This window comes from Galleria mellonella, unplaced genomic scaffold (genome assembly GCF_026898425.1).
Source record: "Galleria mellonella isolate WM207_F2 unplaced genomic scaffold, CSIRO_AGI_GalMel_v1 utg1432, whole genome shotgun sequence".
NCBI lineage: Eukaryota > Metazoa > Arthropoda > Insecta > Lepidoptera > Pyralidae > Galleria > Galleria mellonella.
In genome coordinates, this window is record NW_026441998.1 from 1,333,193 (window position 1) to 1,354,280 (window position 21,088).

The 21,088-nt window shown below is 30.5% G+C and overlaps 2 protein-coding genes across 4 annotated transcripts; one reads left to right on the forward strand and one right to left on the reverse strand.

The window, feature by feature from the left end:
- Window positions 1–434: 434 nt before the first annotated feature.
- On the reverse strand, window positions 435–5,311 carry LOC113520641 (splicing factor 3B subunit 4). Its single transcript, XM_026906033.3, has 6 exons — window positions 5,030–5,311; window positions 4,118–4,201; window positions 3,523–3,620; window positions 2,867–3,043; window positions 1,923–2,107; window positions 435–918 (listed from the first exon to the last, which is right to left on the reverse strand). Exons 1-6 carry the CDS (start codon window positions 5,061–5,063, stop codon window positions 468–470), a joined length of 1,029 nt encoding a protein of 342 aa, XP_026761834.1. The 5' UTR covers window positions 5,064–5,311; the 3' UTR covers window positions 435–467.
- Window positions 5,312–6,003: 692 nt separating this feature from the next.
- Window positions 6,004–20,297, forward strand: LOC113520762 (F-box/LRR-repeat protein 4). 3 transcript variants are annotated; one of them, XM_052891699.1, is made up of 14 exons: window positions 6,011–6,170; window positions 6,475–6,723; window positions 7,135–7,228; window positions 7,515–7,713; window positions 8,397–8,560; window positions 8,679–8,803; window positions 10,619–10,771; window positions 12,855–12,952; window positions 13,873–13,982; window positions 15,607–15,762; window positions 16,854–17,019; window positions 17,656–17,841; window positions 18,414–18,483; window positions 18,605–20,297. In XM_052891699.1, the coding sequence occupies exons 2-14, from the start codon at window positions 6,505–6,507 to the stop codon at window positions 18,713–18,715; spliced, it is 1,851 nt and encodes a 616-aa protein (XP_052747659.1). In that variant the 5' UTR covers window positions 6,011–6,170; window positions 6,475–6,504; the 3' UTR covers window positions 18,716–20,297. The 3 variants fall into 3 exon arrangements, 2 of the variants coding, with proteins under 2 accessions (XP_052747659.1, XP_052747660.1); XM_052891700.1 differs by having other exon boundaries at window positions 6,013–6,723; window positions 8,412–8,560; XR_008252478.1 differs by lacking the exon at window positions 18,605–20,297 and having other exon boundaries at window positions 6,004–6,723; window positions 17,642–17,841.
- The last annotated feature ends 791 nt before the right edge of the window (window positions 20,298–21,088 follow it).

Genomic DNA, 21,088 nt, shown 5'->3' on the forward strand with positions numbered 1-21,088 from the left:
CGGTCAAGTAAACAATACGTACCGATATTATAAAATAATTAAAAACTCATATAATTGGTTGCATCTTCAATCCAAGCTCTGAATTAGAAAATTATATATAACATATTAAGGTTTCTTCAGGGTTGGCAACGCGCACGTGACACCCCTAGTGTTGCAAGCGTCCATAGGCACTACAGTAAACGTTTACGATCAGACAGCCTGTATGCTTGTTTGCAACCTTCGTGTTATAAAAAAATTGTTTATAAATTGAACGTGATTACTTATTTTTTTATAATTGTAATTATATCAGTCACTCGACCATTAAATTTCCTTAGTCATCTCAAACGAGACCCACGGGAAAGTAAAATCTCCGGATGAAAGGAAGGTATCCTATTTTTCTATGTAACTACCACATATTGAAAGAGGTATAGGGAAGTTTCAATTAAAACTGCAACTAAAAAGTATAGAATTTAATTATCTAACTTGACTTAATAATTATAATTTGGTTCAGGCGGGTGGTGCGGGGGGAAAGGTGGATGACCGAAAGGAGGTGGTCCACGAGGGGGGAACTGTGGCCTGAACGAAGGTGGGGGTGGACGCCAAGGAGGCGGCGGCCTGGCCCCTGGGGGTGGTGGAGGACCAAATCCTGGTGGTCCAAAAGGTGGTGGAAAATGATGAAATGGCGGAGGTGGTGGAGGAGGTCCCGGTGGCGGTGGTGGTCCGGGTGGTGGCATCGACGAAGGGGGTGGCGGCGGCGCTGACATTGGTAAAGGGGGCGGTGGCCGAGCCCCCAACGGAGGACCAGGAGGGGGCATTGGTGTCGGTGTGGGTGGTGGCGGTGGTGCCATGAGTACTGGTCCCATCATGCTTGGTGGTGCGTCTGCGAACAATTGATGAGGACGATCCGCATGTGATAGTGGATTTTGGGCTGCAAGTAATCTGAAACAATGAAGAATCAGTGTTGACAATCAATCAATCGTTTGCAAAAACATTACAAATTATATGAAACAAGTGATAGGTCTTCACAAGTAGAATATTTGCCTCAACAGTAGGCATTTAACTGTTTATGAACACTTAAAAATAATATATTTAAAAAGGAGTCGCTTTACAATTAGTATTCAATCCCAGTAAAATAAAAAGTGTACAAATTTAACCAATTAATTGTTTACACAAAATTAAAAGATTAATTACCCAGAAATAAGATTGAAGATGATTTACTTTCACTGTATAGTGTTTTGCTTTCAATGCAGATAAATAGATTAAAAAGTAGTAAAAGGTAATTTATTAAATGCTGCCATAATAATCAATAAATTACATTTAATTGATATTAATAAATTTGCGACAGTTGTGAATTTAAACTATTTTTTACTTAATGTATCATGTAACTAATGATTATTCTAATTACACAAACTACCTTTTTATTTTCAACCGACTTAAAAAAAGGAGTAGGTAGTCAATTTGGTTGTGATATTTATGTTTGTTACCTCATAACTCTATTAGTTATAAATCAATTTGAAAACTTCTATTTTCTTTATCTGAACGGATGTGCTTTCAGATTGATTCCATAGAAATGTGATATGATGTATGGAGATGTAAAACATTACAACCTTAATATTATTTAATTTCAGTATAGTCTAAATATCATCTTTAAAAATATTTTTATGGACTTTCAAAAGATGTTCTCAATCTGTCTGTATTTTCTGTGATTATAATATGTGTTTGCACCTGTTTTGGTCACATTATTCACTAATACTACTAATAACATTACTGAAACATTTTCTTTATTAAGTAAAAAACTTATTTTGTAAAGTAAAATCTACTTGAAAACACAACTCTGTTCTAAAATCCAGATATTTTTAATGTAAAATGTGTATATCTTGTTTCTTGATATATTTTGTTATTATTGAAGTAAGTTAAAAGGAAAATGTACGAGTTAAACTCACCTCTCTGCAGCTGATCCGTGTCTTTCTCCTTTAACATCTTTCTTGAAAGCGTATGACACAGATATTGGCCTGTTACATAAATACTGGTTGTTCATCGCCTCTATTGCTGCATCGGAGGCCTCGAATGACGCAAAGTTGATAAATGCAAATGCTTTGGAGTTGCCAGTTTCTGGATCTCTCATGACCTTTAAATATTTAAAAAGCATAATCAATTCGAGATTTTTATTATACAAATTGAAGTAACAAAAAAGCTGATAATACATTATCATATTCATACAGATATGGATCTACTACAATTATGGTTCACTCTAATAGTCATAAGCCTCAAATGATCATGAATTCAAATCTGGCCAACAGCAATTTAAATTCTCAACTTGTCTATTAATAAGTTTAGTAAGGGTAAATATTGTTAATAAGCTTGTTTGAAATATATTAACAGGTCAAGCTCTACTTACATAATTTCTAATACAGGGGTTCCTAAACTTTTAAGATAACAGAATGTCCAACTAATACCTTTTATTTTATGAAACCCCATATCAAATTATTACAAATCAAAAACACTGTAATATAAATAACAAAAGCTTTCATTACAAATATTTTAAAAGTATAGCACTTTATAGATTCCTTTAACATTTAATGTGAAGAAAGAAGTTGTTTCACTGTATAAATAATTTTCCAAAACCCTGGTGACTTTTTTATGAAACCCCTAGGAAACTAACTAAAGGCCCACTTTAGGAATCACTGTTCTAATATAATCAGTGAAACATAAACCAGTGTGTTTATAATCTTAAAGGGGGAAAAATATGCTTATAATAATAAAATCAAAATATGATGTATGATTGGGAAAAGTAGAACAAATAATCTTGCATGTCTATTTATTTTACAACAGCAAAAAAAACTAATCATAAAAAAAAACAAATAAGAAAGTTGAGTTTAATTATTACCTTAGGTGTCTGTAATATAACTCCAAACGCTGAAAATGTGTCATATAAAAGTTTTTCATCTACTTCTGGGTCCAAGTTTCCAATGAAAACATTGGCTCCAACATCAAGATTTTTTTGATGAGCTGATGCTTTGTTTACCCTTACAGGTTTTCCATACAGTTTTATCATATTCATAACCTGAAAGTATATTCAAGAATAGTAGTCTTATTTTAATGTGATTATATACACAACAAATAAAAAAAAATCTTTGCAAGTAATAAGTTTAAAACATATTAACATAATCTGGCAACTATGGCAGATCATAGAGACATATGTTATTGTCTTGACCGCTATTGGCCTTATTAAGACCTATCACATATTTTTTTTTTAAATATCTTCTTTATACAGGCATTGTCTAGATACAGTTTTATAATATTAGTGAGATAGCATGACATTATTGAGAAAATGAAGCAATTTATTTAGGATTAATTTATAAATTACAGATATAACTACTTAACATTACAACTGCCAAGTAGGCTCAAAACCATCTTTAAGGTTTGCTTAGTAAGATAACTAAACTTTAATGTCTAACATTGTAATTCCACCAACAAATGTATTATACATCTATTTTACTACAGGGGGTATAATTTGGATTATAGAATTAAATAAATAACTACCTTTATTGCATAATCTGCATCCTCTTCTCCCATAAACTCAACAAATCCATAGCCTTGGTGTGTCTGAGTTACTCTATCCTTTGGCATGTGCACATTGACTGGAATAACAGTATAAAATTAATATTTTTTATTTTTTTTAGTTTTTTATGTTTGTAAGTATTAATTTATTGTTAGTGAATAAAAAATTTTAATACACTCTCCTATTCAGATGTTTTATCATTAATCTAATAAAAATATATTAACATAGTACTTTATATTATATATTATGTTAAAAAAGCCAAAAGTTTTAACATCTGTATAATGTAACGGACACAATACCTTTATTATTTTTAATACAACACATTTACTTCCTTATTCATAAAAACATAAAACCTATTATAAACCTATTTTAGCTATTGAAGTGTCTTGTATTTTTCTTTTACACCAATTGTACAATTTGAAAGACTGACAAAACAAAATAGTTAAAATAGGTTTGTAGGACATTTAAATTTTTATAGTAAGGGGTTAATTCATAATTATGTCATATACAAAAAATACAAATATGTTCTGAAAAGTAGAAATAAGTATTACAATTTTTTTTAAGTTGTTAACTTACCAACAGGCCCGGCTTGAACAAATAGTTCCCACAACAAGCTTTCAGACACCCGGTCATCCAATCCTCCCACATATATAGTAGCATCTTTAACACAATAAAAAAAAATCATTATCAATAATGACAACAAGGATTATCTTAGCAGTTTATGGGAGTCATACATAATTTGATCATTTGTAGATCAAACTGACAAATTATAAACCAAGTGATATGGGTTCAAAATCAGTGAAAAGTGGAAGAATATATCCAGAGAGGCCTAAACTGTTTAATAGTTTAGTGATTGGGCAGACAGAATTACTAATAATAAGACTTACAACTCCATTGTGCATTGTGTGTGAGAGAGTGTGTCTGTGTATTTTCGTTCTTTAAAATTAAAACAAAATTAGAAAGAGCATTTGCTATCTAATAGACGAATCAAATGTCTCCAGAACTAGTGTTATACAAACTATTATATGAGTTATGAAAGTAATTGTAATAAAAGATGATAAACACATAGGATTCTCGAAGAATTTTATACGGTAACAGAACTACTTATCACGTGATTCGTATAAATTTTTATTACTTCGTTTAATAGCAAAATACTATAATAACTATGAACATATACGTATCTCAATACCTACTAATGTAATTGTATTATCTAATGTAAATTAACAATAATTGCTAATATAGCTATTCGAGATTAGAAATGATCATAATAATACTATGAACTGTTATACGAAAAATGCTATTTATTAACTTGAAAATTGTGGAATTCGCTGTATTCAATGAGCATCAACAACATAACCTATACGTCATCAGAACTATGATGTGGAAGGTAATTTAAACATAGCACATTGTTGTTATCAATTTTATATGACTTAAATTAATATAATTTATTTGCTAGATATTTGTTATAGGTATATAAACAGTAAATACCTTGATTCCTTTCGGCAATAGGTCCCGCTGCCATTTTTGACACTTGTACACTTTAGCAGTGATGTAGACTAATGTACAGAGTTGAGTAGACAAATGAATGAAAATAAATCGTGAAAACTGATGCAAAATCTAGTACTCAATATACAGAAATCTTTATAGTAACTGAATACTTTTATAAATATATTTCTACATCACCTTTTATTTTTCTTTAATTTCTGAACGAACAACAATTAAATTACTGTACACTGCTGTTTTATTAAGAATATAAATTAAAAATCAAAGTACTTCTCATGTCTATAGGCGACTGTTACCGATAAGTTGCATAAAAAATATTTTCTACCATTTTCACCTATGTTCAACAGGGAACAAATAAATACTATATGTTACGATTATGATTTCTCCAAATCTATATCTAAAATTAAAATTTCAGTTTAATATCACAACAAAATCTTTATTATAAAGACCGATATAAACGAATTTTCTACTTACAGACATTTAAGACCGTTTAATATTGGAACGTTACAAATTTAAAGTTTTTTTTCAGTACTAAGATTTCATTCATTTAACCATTCATTCTAAAAAAAGATCAAGTTGTCATTTGTCATTGCTCATATGTAATGAAAAGATTCAAATCACTATGAACAAAATAAAATTTGTTTTATGATTATGCAACCATAAATTAATGACGTAAAAAAATTTACGCTTTAATATTATAATTCAATTAGTTAGCATCTAAATTTACGTGAATAAATATTACTCAAAATTCTGTTTTTGGTATATAAAATAAAATAAAGTTTTAAAGGTCCCCTTTGTTAATTATTATACTATGAAATGGTTACTTATCTATTTTATGAAACATAATTTTGGGATTGTAAATGAAATCATGTACAGAGACCTTTAGGCAAAATCAATAGCATTGATATTTTTAGATGGTTGCATAAACCAAAACCAATTTTAAGTTTCAATGATAGAGAGGTAGCGTTGAGTCTACTTTTAAATATCATAAATTCTACCCTACTTTTATTTACAGAATTGTTTTTATTTTTCTGTTTACATAGTGTTAATTAATTCTTGATTTATGATAATTAAGATAATTGATCATAGATTCATGATATATGTGTACGATATGAACTATATCTAGGTAATTAAGTTAATTTCACAAAGCCAAGTCAAACATTTACGCAGTGATAGCTAAGACGTGATTATTGTTCATAATTTCATTATGTTGTCTTTCCTAGTGGCGGGAGGCTGTGCATATGAATTGCATTGATAGTAAACGTAATAATTGAATTAATTATACTTGTTTGTACGTAGAGGAAGAGTAAAAAAAAACATTTTATTGATATTCAGTGCAGTGATTATTGTAATCACATAATTAAAATTCTGAAAGCTTCATTTCAATACTTTTGTTTATAAACCATAAATTGTTATCGTGGTGTTTGTAGATAAAGTACACCTAATTTAGATATTTTAAAATGCAATGCGCTTCCGAAGTGATGGCTTCTTTTCTGTGGTCTAGTGACGACGATGTTAGTAATAGAGAACCAAAAATTATTGAACAATTTGTACAAGATGTGGAAGATTTTAGCTCTCAGTATGGAAGTGAAATTAGTGTTTCATATACTGCTTTTAACCTTCGCGGCCCACCTTCAAACTTTCCAGATTATGGGGACTATCCTCAAGCTTTTGTGATGGTAAGATTCTATATGGTATTTCCTATTATTGTTATAAATTTAAAAAATTATGAAGATGTTATGGAGTATCAATGAATGGGTGTTTTTCTTCCCTTATCTAATGATTTTGAATGAAATTAGATATGCATATAAATTATATTCTACCTTAATACTTAGAGTACTTTATATACTCATTTATGTAACTGATACCACAGAATACTACTAGTTTTATATATGTGAAAGTTTGTAAATATCTTTGTATGTTTATTACTCAATCACAGTTAAAATTTAATTGAACAAAATTTAGTATAGAGGTAGTTTATTTATTCTCTAAATAGTTAAGATACTTTATGTACATCCTGGTAAAGTTATGGGGAAAAAATCTAGGAAGTAATTTAAAAAGTAATTATAATTTTTTTTTTTTTCTTTTAGAGAACATATGGAACATGGTGGGATGAGGCACCATCAGCATCAAAAAATTATATGCCCCAGAACAATAATGCATATACAAGTCAGGATTTTGTAGGTATGTTTATATGATGAAGGAGGAATTATATTTAATCAATATTATAAAATAAAAAAAAATATATACATCACAACATTACACTGCTTTGCTATTATTGTTGTAATTATAGTAAACATTAATTTACACAGTTAATTTGATTTATTAAAGAAGTAATTTTTTTAAGTCAACATAAAAACTAAAAATGTTAGGAAATTCAGGTATATATTTTGATTCACATATACTGCTTGTTTTACAAAATTTTTTATGTATCTTTTTTTAATTTTATTTCAAATATTGATTTTAACAGAAGTGTCATTTAAAGAAGCAGTTTACCCATTGGAAGTGTCAGTATTTGAAACATACAATCCTGGAGCTCTAGTCCGAATATGGGCTTTTGGTATAAGTACTTCATCATGGTATTTGCTATGGGAAGGAGAACCACATTATGCAGGAGATACACCTAGGATATTTAGTCCCCGTATAAAACTAATAAGTGATTCTACAAGGTAAATATTTCTTTCTATATAAAAATTAAGAGAAGGTATTCTAAAATGTCAGTAAAAAGCAAGTAATAATATTACTTGTACTTAGTTAAAATAAATTTATGGACATCAGTAGCTGCTTCTCATCCAGTGGATCATTAATTTCCTTAATAATAATAAAGAGAAAATTCATTCCCAATTAGATTCTATGTTGTAAATAAAGTACACCTAATTTAGGTATTTTAAAATGTAATGTGCTTCCATTCCATTCCCACCCTAGAATTATCTGATGCAATCCAGTATGCAAGTGTAGCTTTCAACTATTCACAAAGATAGGGTCTGGGCAAGGATACAATTTACTTTTTTATCATACCAATGGCTAAATTAATTCTTTCTCATCGTAGTAACTACAGTAGTGCACCTTAAAGACCTCAGTTTTAGGTAGCTTATCACATCTAAAACTATCTGGACGATTTTTTTCTTATCATATTATAATTAATAGCATTCACACACCTTTATATTAATGATGGAATAAATATGTATTTGAACATTATATTTTTCAAAATGGGTTCACCATTAATCTTTATTTTGCAAATACATATAATAGATTAAATTAATGTATATCTATTTATGTATAGATAATAATATTGGTTTAAATAAACTCAATTTAATAAAACTTTACATGAAAAATTGATCATTATTTTAAGTATACATATCAACAGAATTTTGAGGCTGGAATTCAACCATAAATTGCTGCCATATTACACAGAGCTAGATGCTGTTCTGCTGAAAGGACTCCAGTGCCTGGATATAGAAATACCTAAAAGTTTATCTCGAACCTTCGATGAAAAGCCTAAGCCATTTAAAAAAGGTTTGTTAATGTTTTTTTTAATTTTTAATATTACTGGACTTTAAAGTTTTGATAACTTTATTCAGGTATTATTATTATTATTTATTTTCTTTAGAAATTATATAAATAATTGTTCCAGGTCAAATCCTCGATAAAGTAGTATCATCTAATCTTCATGAAAAAATTGTACCTCCAATGCCTACAGCCATCCAATCAGAAAAATTTGACACTGATACAGTATTAGGGGATTTTCAACGATTACCTGTAAGTGTTTAGAAGAATATAATTGCTAATTGTGTTTGTTTTGTTTTTGTCTTGGCATGACACATTGACTTCATATCCTTCTGATGGTGTGTGATTATGATGATATATGTAAGCCACAAGTGATGTCGGACAGAGTTATGGTTTAAACTCATATAAACTTAACTTCTCTACTGATGGATTCCTAAGTCATATTTTATAAGTAATATGGATCATGGGAGGAAATTCTCTAATATTATCCATGTAAAGAAGAATTGTTAAATTTCATTGCATTAAGCCTGTAAACCATGGCTTCATTGGTATGTATTGGGATGTATTAAGATATCTACAGTAATGGAAAATCTGTTTACACAATTACGTTTAAATTTGTTTTGTAATTTAAGTGATTAACGAATAAACTTTCCTAACATATTTACAAACATGTTTATACTCTAATAATAGTAATTATATTGTCTTTTTTATCGTTATGACCTCGTTCTTATCGCATTAAATGAGATCGGTACTTCTGTGTCGTATGGGAACTGTATCTAAATAGTTTTATGGCGTACATACACCATCTACGCTGACTTCTAAATCATCAACCGCTACATATTGAGAAAGAGCCAATAAGAGTAGATTTTTTAAAATAAAATAATAAAGTATGTACACCTGTATTTATGGGCATTATCTGAAGATGTGATCAAAAGACTAATTACAAAATTTGCTGTGTTGTTGAATTGGTCTGGAGATGGACAAAGAAGTTGGCAATGATCAATAATTGTCTATCATAAATCCTTGAAAAACTAGACAAGTAAGATGTCTATATTCGTGTATTTGACAAATAAAAAAAAATCGTGATTCACTTTTATTTTAGATTTCTTTCGTAATTTACTATTATGATTCTGTTGATATTTATAAATATATCTTCCTGTATAATTATCAATTATTAATTACGAAGAACAAAAAGGAAAAAAAGACAACAAATCTCGTAACAACAAAATTAAGCTATCATTTTAATTCCCTACTTATGCCGAGGTTATAGAGTCTATTTTTCTATTAATGACACTTGGCATATTAGTAAATCGAGTTTAGTTAAATAAAAATAGATAAAATGGTAATAATATGTGAACAACATACACAAAAACTTCTTTTATTTTTGTCTTGTTTATTTTTATGCATACCTAATTGTTTAGATAAAAAGGCTAACATTGTTTGTAAATTGTGTCGATTATAGAAAAATAAATTATGGCAATGAAATTACAAATCAGGTAATTTTTCCGCTATGTGCTAACAATTAGTACAAACATCATACTACATTTCACAATACCATTGTTATAAACACGTTTCATGGATAATTATACAGTATGTGTCTATTTATAGTCAGGTAATTAACAAGGGTGATGTTATCGGCCTATGATAGGCAATATTGTTGGCACCTAAAATTACATGGTTTTTTTTCCTATCTCTTAGCACAAATATAATAGGATATTATAGTTTTATATATTATTACACAATATTTTAGTCCTTCGCGTTGAATATATGTAGTCATAGTTTGTTTGTAACACTTTATTGTACAGTAAAGTCTTAAATTATAGAATACAGAGTTCTTAAGAAAATAATAAATACAATGGTGGACTTTTCCCATAAAAATTATTTCTTCAGTCAACCTTTGAGTGCTTAATAGAAATTGTAAATTAATATAAGAGATCTCTGTATATCATGTTCGTCCGTGTGATCGGGATAATAAAAGATCGAAATAAGATATATATATATATATATATATATATATATATATATATATGCTTTACTAGTAGTATACCTATGATTGTTTTATTTCAGAACGAAACAATATTATACGTAATGAAATATTTAGACATACAATCCTTATGTCGATGCGCGCAAGTTAACCGTCACTTCAATAGACTCGCCTCCGATACAATACTGTATAGGGAGATTGATCTTAGACCATATTGGTATTGTGTGCATTCTCAGGTAAGTTTTACAATTTTTGATTTATTTTATAGAAAGTGTAAGTGATAAAATCAACATAAATCATACCTAGTTAAAATAATACAGCTAACATAGACGTCTAATGGGGGCGAAGCATGCCCACCCCAAGGATACGAGTGGAGCTTTTAGTTATGAGATAAATCGTTCCACAAAAAAAGGCTTCAATGGTGGTAAAACAAGTTACTTAGATTTAAAAACTAAACTACTGAATCGATTATAATAAATTTTTTATAGGTCCAATCTCATTAGATCAAAAAATAATTTTCCAAATCGTTTTATAACTGACGGAGTTATGAGGTCAAAAATATAAATAAATGCAATCGAATTGAAATCCTCCTTCTTTTTGAAGTCGGTTAAAAAGACAACCGAAATAAAAACAAATAAACTATAACCTTTGTCGGCAACGACACATTGAGTTCATTAATTTCCCGTTATATATGTATGTAGATATCGGATAAAATTAACATGAGCTTTAAAAATAATAAACTCGGGCTATATGTATAACATCAGGCTCGTACTCGCGTCACAGTCATTCATGACTTAGGATCACGAATTGATTCCGAAACTAGTCGAGCTTGTTCGATCTAATTAAACGTAAGTTAAACCGGTAGTTATTGAATTAAAAACAAACTATTGAAGCGTACTTATACGTGATAGCATGAGTATATGTAAGCATGAGAATTTTCAACAATAAAATCCAATAAAGTAGTCGAAGCAAGAGAGCATTTAATTTCGATCCTAAATTAAAAAAAAAAAAAAAAACATGTATCGAAAAACATAGATAAGAAGAATTAATACAATATAGTGTTATATTAAAAATTACTGAATACTATTTAGAAATATAAAATCTGTATCTTGTTCATTAGACGTGCTGAATTTGATAAGCAAGTGTAATCCTTAGGTGTAATTATATATTGGTGTTATAATACATTATTATGTTATTGTTTGTTTGTTTGTACAAACTTTACTATACGTTCACATTTGACACAATATATATTCGAATAGGCGGCAGCGATCATCAGGGTTCATACTAATTAAATACTGCTAACACTTGAAGATAAAACACCACTATCAGAATTTTCACAACCCTCTATATTTGTTATAAATCTCCGATCGCTTCGATCCAGTTTGTTCACGCACCTTTAGCGACACGCGTTTCATCTCTAAATGAGGCATCTTCAGTGAAATTATTAGATCGCTTCTCGGAGCCTAGTGTATATATATATATATATATATATATATATATATATATATATATATATATATATATATATATATATATATATATATATATATATATATATATATATATATATATATGTGTGTGTGTGTGTGTGTGTGTGTGTTAATGTTCGTTAGTTTGGCTAAAATAAAAAAATTTACGTCGATTTAAAAACCCAGTTTTCAGCTGAAAAATCGATAAATTAAAAATATCTAGGTTCATGGAAATGACCACTTCCGATTACTTCTAATAAATAACGTATGTGATGCAAAGTTCAACGGGTTATCTAGTATGCATAAAAAAAAGGCCAAGCTGCCAACAGCAACCACAGAGTGGTCATTGGCCCTATTGATCGTGTATAAAGCGTGTCATGGAGTAATTTACGAAATCGTAAAGTGTATAATGCTAGTTGACCTTGACCAGTTTTGGAGATCAACGTGAACAAATATGTTGACACGGAATTTTTATATCTATATGTATACTAATATTAAAGTGGAAAGATTTGAATGTTTGTAATGGATACATTGTTTGTATGTGTGTATAAATTAAAAAACTATACAACCGATTTTAAAGAATTTTCCACCTGTAGAAAGCTACATTATTAGCTAGTAATATAGGGTATATATTATTAAAAAAAAAAAAAAAAAAAAACTAGATTCTTACGAAAATTGTAATAATATACATCGCAATTTCCATAAGGATCTCTAATATTTTTTAAAATACAATCCAAGTTAAAGCTATTGCAAAATATTAATTTATCTATTTATCTTCTATAACCCGTGCGAAGCCTTTAAGATATGGCATAAATGAAAGAATTAATATCCAATTTTGATTTACTTTCAGGTCTTATCAACTTTATCTAACCGTTGCAAATTTCTACAGAAGTTAGACTTATCTTGGTGTGGCAGCCGTCGCAAAATATATCCAAGTTCTGTTGTAAAGTGAGTACCAAATCTGTTCTTGGTCTTTGTTTTAACAGTACACTATCAATAATTGTTGGGGTTGCTCTGTACCGAAAACTACATCCAACTATGTAATGTAATATGTTTAAGAAAAAGATTGCTAATAAACAATATTAGTAACGAGCAACTTATGCCTGTTGAGTATGAAAATGAAATGGTTACTCTGTCTGCGCTAACGGTATACGCTGGGAGGTATCAGGGGCGTAATTTGACGATGAAAGCAGGTCAGTTGGCCCATTGTTACAAATTCTTCAGAATGCTTTTGCTAAGAATTAATCATGATGGTCTCCAAGAGGAACCGCGTAGAAGTCCACCTGGCAGGGTATATTGCTAGCATTGGAGCCTTTAGTTCCCATTACTAATGATCACATCTCCCCCTTCCCACTTGGAATTGCAGTTGCAGATATATATGTATTTGTTTTATTTAGTTTTATGAGTATTACACTTCGACGGCTATTCAAATTGTTATCGGAACAGGTAGGTATGTATGTGTGAGACTGAATTGGTTTCATCTCTCTGTCTACCCCGTTAGGGTTTTCACGTGAAATTAGATTATTTACATATTAATTATGAGGACGACAACTGGAAGATTAAAAAAACTAATTTTTATTAAAACTAATTTAAATCTATTAATAAAAGTTACAATATCAAATTCCTATATGTAATTATATTAAAATCACTGCCCAGTTCGAAGTGTGAACCAGGAATACGTTTTCAGGTCGTCACGTAGATCAGCCTCGTTCTGCAGCGTCGGCAATTACCTAGTTAGGCATTTATGTCATTTACACGAGTTTTGGATGCGTTGCGCCGTCAGCGGTCTCGTTAGTGTCTCGCTATTACTAACTTACTTCATCTTTCATAATATTTTCATAATATTAATGATATGTTTCTATCAACAGTTTCCTCAAAGACAGCGGAACTGAATTGACACATCTCAGAATGAATTGCTGCAAATTTGTAGACAATATGGTGCTAAGAGCAATTGTTACCACTTGTCCTAGTCTACAAGGTTAGTTATTATATATAGCTGTTTTTATATTAACTAGATAGATAGATAAACACTTTTGCACAAGTAAATTAACAAATGAGTTCATATAATCAAATTAACTACTAGAAAATATTTTAAAATTAATACCTTCGAATTTGGGATTCTTCTTTTTGACCCATAAATCGATTAAAAAGTTAGCATTTTTATCGCACCATCTTGTTGGAGAGTGAAGAATGGATACCCTGTGTTATGTGAGTAATCGTGTAACGAACGGCCCAAAACGCTCAAATCGGAGGCAATTCACAAAAGTTTGTTTCCCAAATTAACCCAACTGGGAATCGAACCTGGTACTTTACGCAAAACAACATGCAAACGAGAGGTTGTCATTGTCGTTGTTGTTTTGAAACAAATTTTTTTTAAAGTATGTATCTGTAATTTAAAACGTACATTTATATATTCACATTATTCTATGTATACATATCTGTATTATTTAGTTTTCAAGAAACAAAGTTTCGTATCTCCAGTTAAACTTTATTTATGTTTGTTTGTTTGTTTAATTATTTTCCATCCAAAGGTTGTCTGGAAGAGACCGCTCTTAGCGATAAGGTCGTCTATTGTTTTCATTGTAATATTTTTTTTTTGTAATTGTTTGTATTTATAATAAGTTCACTATTGTTATCTTATGGAGGAAGCAATAAAGAGTATTTATCTATCTATCTATCTATCTATCTATCCTATTTAAGAGCTGCGCTCTTGTCGGTGGAGCTCTTGCCACTCACTTCGATTTTCAGCGAGTCTCTTCACCTCTTGATACGACACGACACCAAACTCCTTCCTTGATCCGCCTGATGTAACTATGTCTCGGTCTCCCTCTTCCCTTCCTTCCTTCTATTTTACCTTCTATTATAATGTTTATAAGTTCGTCGTGTCGTATCAAGTGTCCCAACATTTTCCCCCTTCTATCATCAATAGTTCTAATAATTTGTCTTTTTTCCTTAACCGTTAACAGGACCTCCTCCTGAGTATTTATCTATTTTGTGTAAATACAATTTACTAAAAAAACTATGTACTATTTAATATATTATTATTATTAAATAACCATTCACGAGTATGACGGATAGGTCGAACGTCATTACCTATAATTATAATTAATATATATAAAAAAAAAATAAAATATTTAAGTGCAATGTAAAGTACAATATAATCCGTACGCTAATTTTATCTGACGCGCTGGCCTCCTTCATATTTGTGTGGGTTATGTCATCATTAGTACAGTTACGAATATAGGCGTCAACGCTTCTTATCTCATTTTTGCATTTTTCTCTACATGCCTATGTTTGTAGGTATCGCTTGAAAGAGCTGGATTCTTGCGGAATTGATCTGAATCCAGCTGGATTACTGTATGCTGGATCCAGCAATTGCAATCATTAGAGAGATCCGTCCATATGTCTTGATAAATTTTTGCGTTTATAATAGTGGTAGGAGGCTTTTTTTTTAATGAATGATAACCACGTGGAGGTCGACCTGACAGGATATATTGCTAGCAATGGGACTGGTAGTCCGCATTACTAACAATCCCTTTTCTTCAATAGTAGGATGTTGTCTATAAACAAGTTTTAATTATGTGTATTATTTAATATCGCAGAGTTATGTTTGCGTTCCGTCGTCGGTTGCACTGAATGGGGCGTGTTGGCGAACCTGAGGAAGCTGCGTAGACTAGACCTGTACAGGACTGATATAACCACGTGGGCAGTGGTCGCGATTATCACATCCAATCCGGGGTTAGAACATCTTAATGTTGGTAAGACATCTCTTAAGTGATTTAAAATGTTTCATAAGTATATGTTGTATTTTAATCTAATAAGTACCCGTTTAATTTACGTGTAATTTGATCGAGAAAATTCGACTAGTCTAAAGCGCGCAGTCAGGCTCGCACTCGCTTCACAGTCGCTCAAGATCAAGGGTCCCAAATAGTCCCGAAACTAGTCGATATTTCTCGACCAAATTATATGTAGGTTAAACCGGTAGTTATTACATTAAACAAAGATATATTATATAATCTATAAGTATGTAGGTATATTTATATTTGTATGTCGGTATTTGTATTACATATTTGTATTTTTATGTAATATTTGTTTAATGTATTCATGTATGTATATTTATATAATCATAATGTGCAGTAGTTCTCTATTGTATGCTTTTTTTTATACCACTGAGGTGGCAAACAAGCATACGGCCCACCTGATTGTAAGCGGTTACCGTAGTATATGAACGCCTGCAATACCAGAGGTATTACGCGCGCGTTGCTGACCCTGAAGAAACGTCTTTACCCCCCTTTTGAATGTGTTGTAATTTTTTCACCACATAATAAAATTTCTGTTTTGCCAAAGGTTGACTGGGAGAGAATGCTATATAGTATTAAGTCCGTCTTTTGTACCAGACATTTTTCTGTAATGTGGTCAATAAAGAATAAATAAATAAAAAATAAATTTAAAATGTTATTAATAGCTATTAATAATTTTTATCTGTAATAATGTCTCATGTACTGACACTTTGTATGTTTTGAGTGTAAATGCGGTATCAATATACACTGTAAATCAATTTAGTCTTATGTAATTTTTCTAAACGACATTTATTACACAGATAGATCTGTGTAATGAATGTCATTGAAATTTGTTGAGACGTTTAAATATGATCAATTAACGCACAATTGTAACATTAGCAAGGTTTATTTACCAGAGAGACAATATAAAACACTGCGTTTATATGCTTGCTTGATTCTATTTTTGTTTGAAAAGTGGATATGGTAATGAAATTACAGTAAAATTACTATGTATGACTGCAATAATCAAATAAGAATATCTAACAAGATCCGTTTTTGCTTCATTACAGGTTCCTGTAAAATGATATCGTCTATGGACGATGTGGCTATAGCGCTCGGTAACAACTGTCCAAACCTCATATCTGTTGATTTCTGGCGTTCGTTCTCATTAACGCCCACTGGGATAAGAGCGCTTGGCAACTGCAAGAATTTACAAGAATTAGACGTTGGCTGGTGGTAAGTGCGATTGTATTATGTAGATATATGGTATACACTAGGACGGTAGGTATGGGTGAAGTCAGCTCAGTTCGACCATGATGATTTTTTTTTTGATGGATGAAAATGGTATGGTAACCCCGCCTGCGCTAACGGGATACGCTGGCGGAGCACCAGTGTAGGGTGATAGATGAGAATGATGAATTTGATTCCCATCATGATGAATTCATCAGGAATTAACCATGATAGTTTCCAGAAGAGAACCGCGAGGAGGTCGACCTGGTTGTGTATATTGCTAGCAATGGGATTCTCAGTCTCCATTACTAACAATCCCTTTCCCCCTGGTCCATAATGGTTGGATAACTCATCAGGGATTAACCACAATGATTTTCAAGAGGGACTGCGTGGAGGTCCACCTGATATATTACAAGCAATAACGTATTTGATCTCATTATTAAGAAAACCTGTTCACCATTTAACTGTGGTTTAACGCATTGTACGCATTATATTCACTAACTTTCTTTTTATTAAATGATCCAATCGATTCTAAAACCAGTTGCATGTTTTACGATCCTTTTTATAAAGCGTAATTATCAAATCTATTCTAGAATTGTTTGCATATTTCATAAAAAAAAAAATAAAGTAAAAAATATCCAGTTTGCAAGCGGGCGCTTCAGGCGAGTGGCTGGGTTGGCTTACTGGAAATGAACTAAGAAAGTTGTTCCTGGGTGCTTTGCGAGGGATCTGCGACCGGGACTTAAGGGCTCTGCTCCCGCGGTTGGCGCGATTGCAACAACTCGACTTACTAGGCGTCAGGGCTGTCACACCGGACATTTGTGACGCGTAAGTGTTAATATTTTGTATTGTATAACTAGGTTTACAGTGTTATACATCTATATAAATATCGTCACAGATAATTTTATATTATCGCTAAAAAAATTGATGACCTGAATTAACACTTGGGTGCTGTATTTATTACATTTTGTCGTATCATTACTGGCCATAAGATTGATTATTATTATTTCAGCCGTTAACAGTCCACTGCTGGACATAAACCTTCTCTATAAGGGGAGTGTTGCCAGTAGTTGCCATGCTTGGCAGGTGGGTTGGCAACCGCAGTTAGACTTTTAAGGACATTTTAAGAGGGACATTGGTGCCCATCCCTCGCCCTCCTTAGTCACCTCTTACAATACCCACGGGAAAGGAAGGGGTGGCCCATTCTATGCCGGGGCACACACGGCGACTGATTTATTTAGTCTTAATACTGGTGGTAGGATTTTTTACGAAAAAACGATATTATTTTTTATTTAATTAGTATTGAATGGGGTAAAATTTTAACGGTATGGCATGGCACAGGAGTAGACCTCACAGATAAAAAAAACCACAAATATTATAAATGCATTTTATTTTTTCAGTATTCTGGATGAATGTCATGATCTTCGCCTTTTGGACGTCAGTTTCTGTGACCAAATCCCCGATGCGCAGGTATGAAAAACTTAGTAATATTTATTTAAACTAACAAGTTCAATAGTTTAATAATAAATATAACGTGTGTGCGTCGATAGGTTAATTAAATTATTAATTATATTTTTTTGTAATTATTCAGGTAGCAGAATGGCGCGAGCAGTTCCCTCGCGTAAGAATAAAGAGGTCGTACCAAACGGAACACGTCAATACCGCTCCCAACGATTTGTTTCTTGCGCCAGTTCTAGAATAGGCGTAAAACAAAATAAGTAACGGAAATATGTTGAAATTGGAATTTAATTTCAAATGTCAATAGAATGTGTACATACGTGTTAGAATTATCGGTGTACTTTATATTATAATTAAAAAGTTATATATTAAGAAGATATTCTGTGATAAATAATGTACTTAGTTTAACAAAATGTGCGAAACGTTACCCTGAAGAGAGATTCTCTTTTGTACTGGCCATTAATACTAAGATATTTTAAAGTCAAATGAAAGTATAAAGACAACATAACCTTCAAGAAAAGAGTATATTCCTTTTTAAAAGGCCGGCAGCACACCTGCAATGCCGCTGGTGTTGTGGGTGATCATGGGCGGCGGTAGTCACTTACCATCAGGTGAGCCGCATGCTCGTTTGCCCCCTGTGTTGTAAAAAAAAAAAAAAAAGACTGAATAAATTTAATTTAATATAACAATTGTCGTATGATGCTTAAATTTATAAAGCATTTATTTGTATATTTCTGCAGCTAATTTCCGTATTTTATTTTAATATTTAAGAAATTGGAATGAAAAATTTATTTTTATTATATGTATTTAGGAAAGCAGAGATACGATAATATTCAGTAATTATTATTCTCTAAGTACATACATTGTGTTTTATTATAGCCAGGAGCCACAGTACTGACATGTCGAAATGTAGATGTCTTTTGTGCGTTAAATATAGGAGCCATTTTAAAAATTATCTATGACAATATAATTTTATATATTAAATAATTCTAGTCTATTCTGTTTAGTCTGATTTGATTTTAATGTTTGTTATTTTAGTTATTTACGTAATAGTACAGTCCAACTATTTTTATAATCGACGATTGTTATGCAATAGATATTTCTTTTCAATGCAATTTTACAATTACAAGCATAAATGCTTCGAAATTTATCGATAATTCTTTTAGTATTATCATTTTAACATAATTTTAAATTATTATTATTATAAATATTTTATGTCGCAAAGACACAGCCATATCGTTAAAAATTTAAAAGCAAAAGTATTTTAGGATCTTAGAAAGCAGTGGATTTAAATTAGAATTTAAACTGGTCAGAAATATTGTCATTATTTTGTTTAAAAATAGATTGACAACAGATGTTGCCAGAATTAATAAGAATGTTGTTAACACTTATTGTCTATTGGTTAATTTTTTTTTAATTGTTACGATATATTTTGTGTTGTCCATGTTTGTATTAGACGATGGTTATCACTTTCCGTAGGCCATTAAATTTCTTTGCTATATTGTTACAGATCTGTGCGATAGTGATTTTTGTTTTCTTTTTAAAATCAGTATTTTACGAGGTTGCGGTGTGTGTAATCCATTGCTATCTATATATAGTTATTTTAGCTCAGGATTAGTTTATTCCTTTTGTGCGATTAATAAATATATTAGAACTGTGCACAATATAATTTAAATACATTTTATTATAACAAGCGACGGCAATACTAATATAATCTGCAGTAAATAGATAAGTATGTTTAGATTTTGTGTTTGAATAGTTAATGTAATATATTAAAGAAAGACAACATATTTTTCTATGTCATAATAAATATATAATTTTTGAAAGTGTATTATTTTTTATATTAAATTACAATTATTATATTTTTTGCGGTATTATGAGTGTCTCCGTTCAAATGCTTTGAAAAAAAAATAGGTTAACTTTTTATACATGTGTGCGTGATAGCTGTGCTGATAGGGTTACCAAATTTGAAATTTTTGGTTTGGAGGTTGTACCTCACCTAGTTACTTTAATCTAAAGTAAAAATTTACTACTTAAAGTATTATTAGTAGATATTTAATAATATTTGATAATTAATTTTATTTATGTATTTCATATATAAATTATTTATTTATTATTATTATATTCTAAAGAATGTAATAAAGGGAACTTCATAATTATTTCATATTACTTTAATAATTTGTACAATTTTAAGGTGAAGATTGAAAATCGTCTTTTATGGAATTACGTATACTTTAAATATGACATTTTTATTACTTCTGATACCAAATAGATATCTTAAGTGTATACGAATTCCTAGATATGGATTTTGAATACAATCGATCAAATAATAAAAAATAAATAACCACGGCGGCCATTTGTATTAATTTTGACACCGGATCAATATTTAAAGTGTATACGAATCTTCAGATTTCGATTTTAAAAGTTCAAATAACAAAGATCCGTTTGATAAAATGTAAATAGTTGAATTGAATATCTTTTTGAAGTAACTTGTTTTAATAGTAAGCCAAGTAATTATCTCATAACAATGTAATTTAATATGAATAACATTAAATGGTTTCCATAATACTTTATAATATCTCTATGTATATATCTACATGAATATTATATTTATATT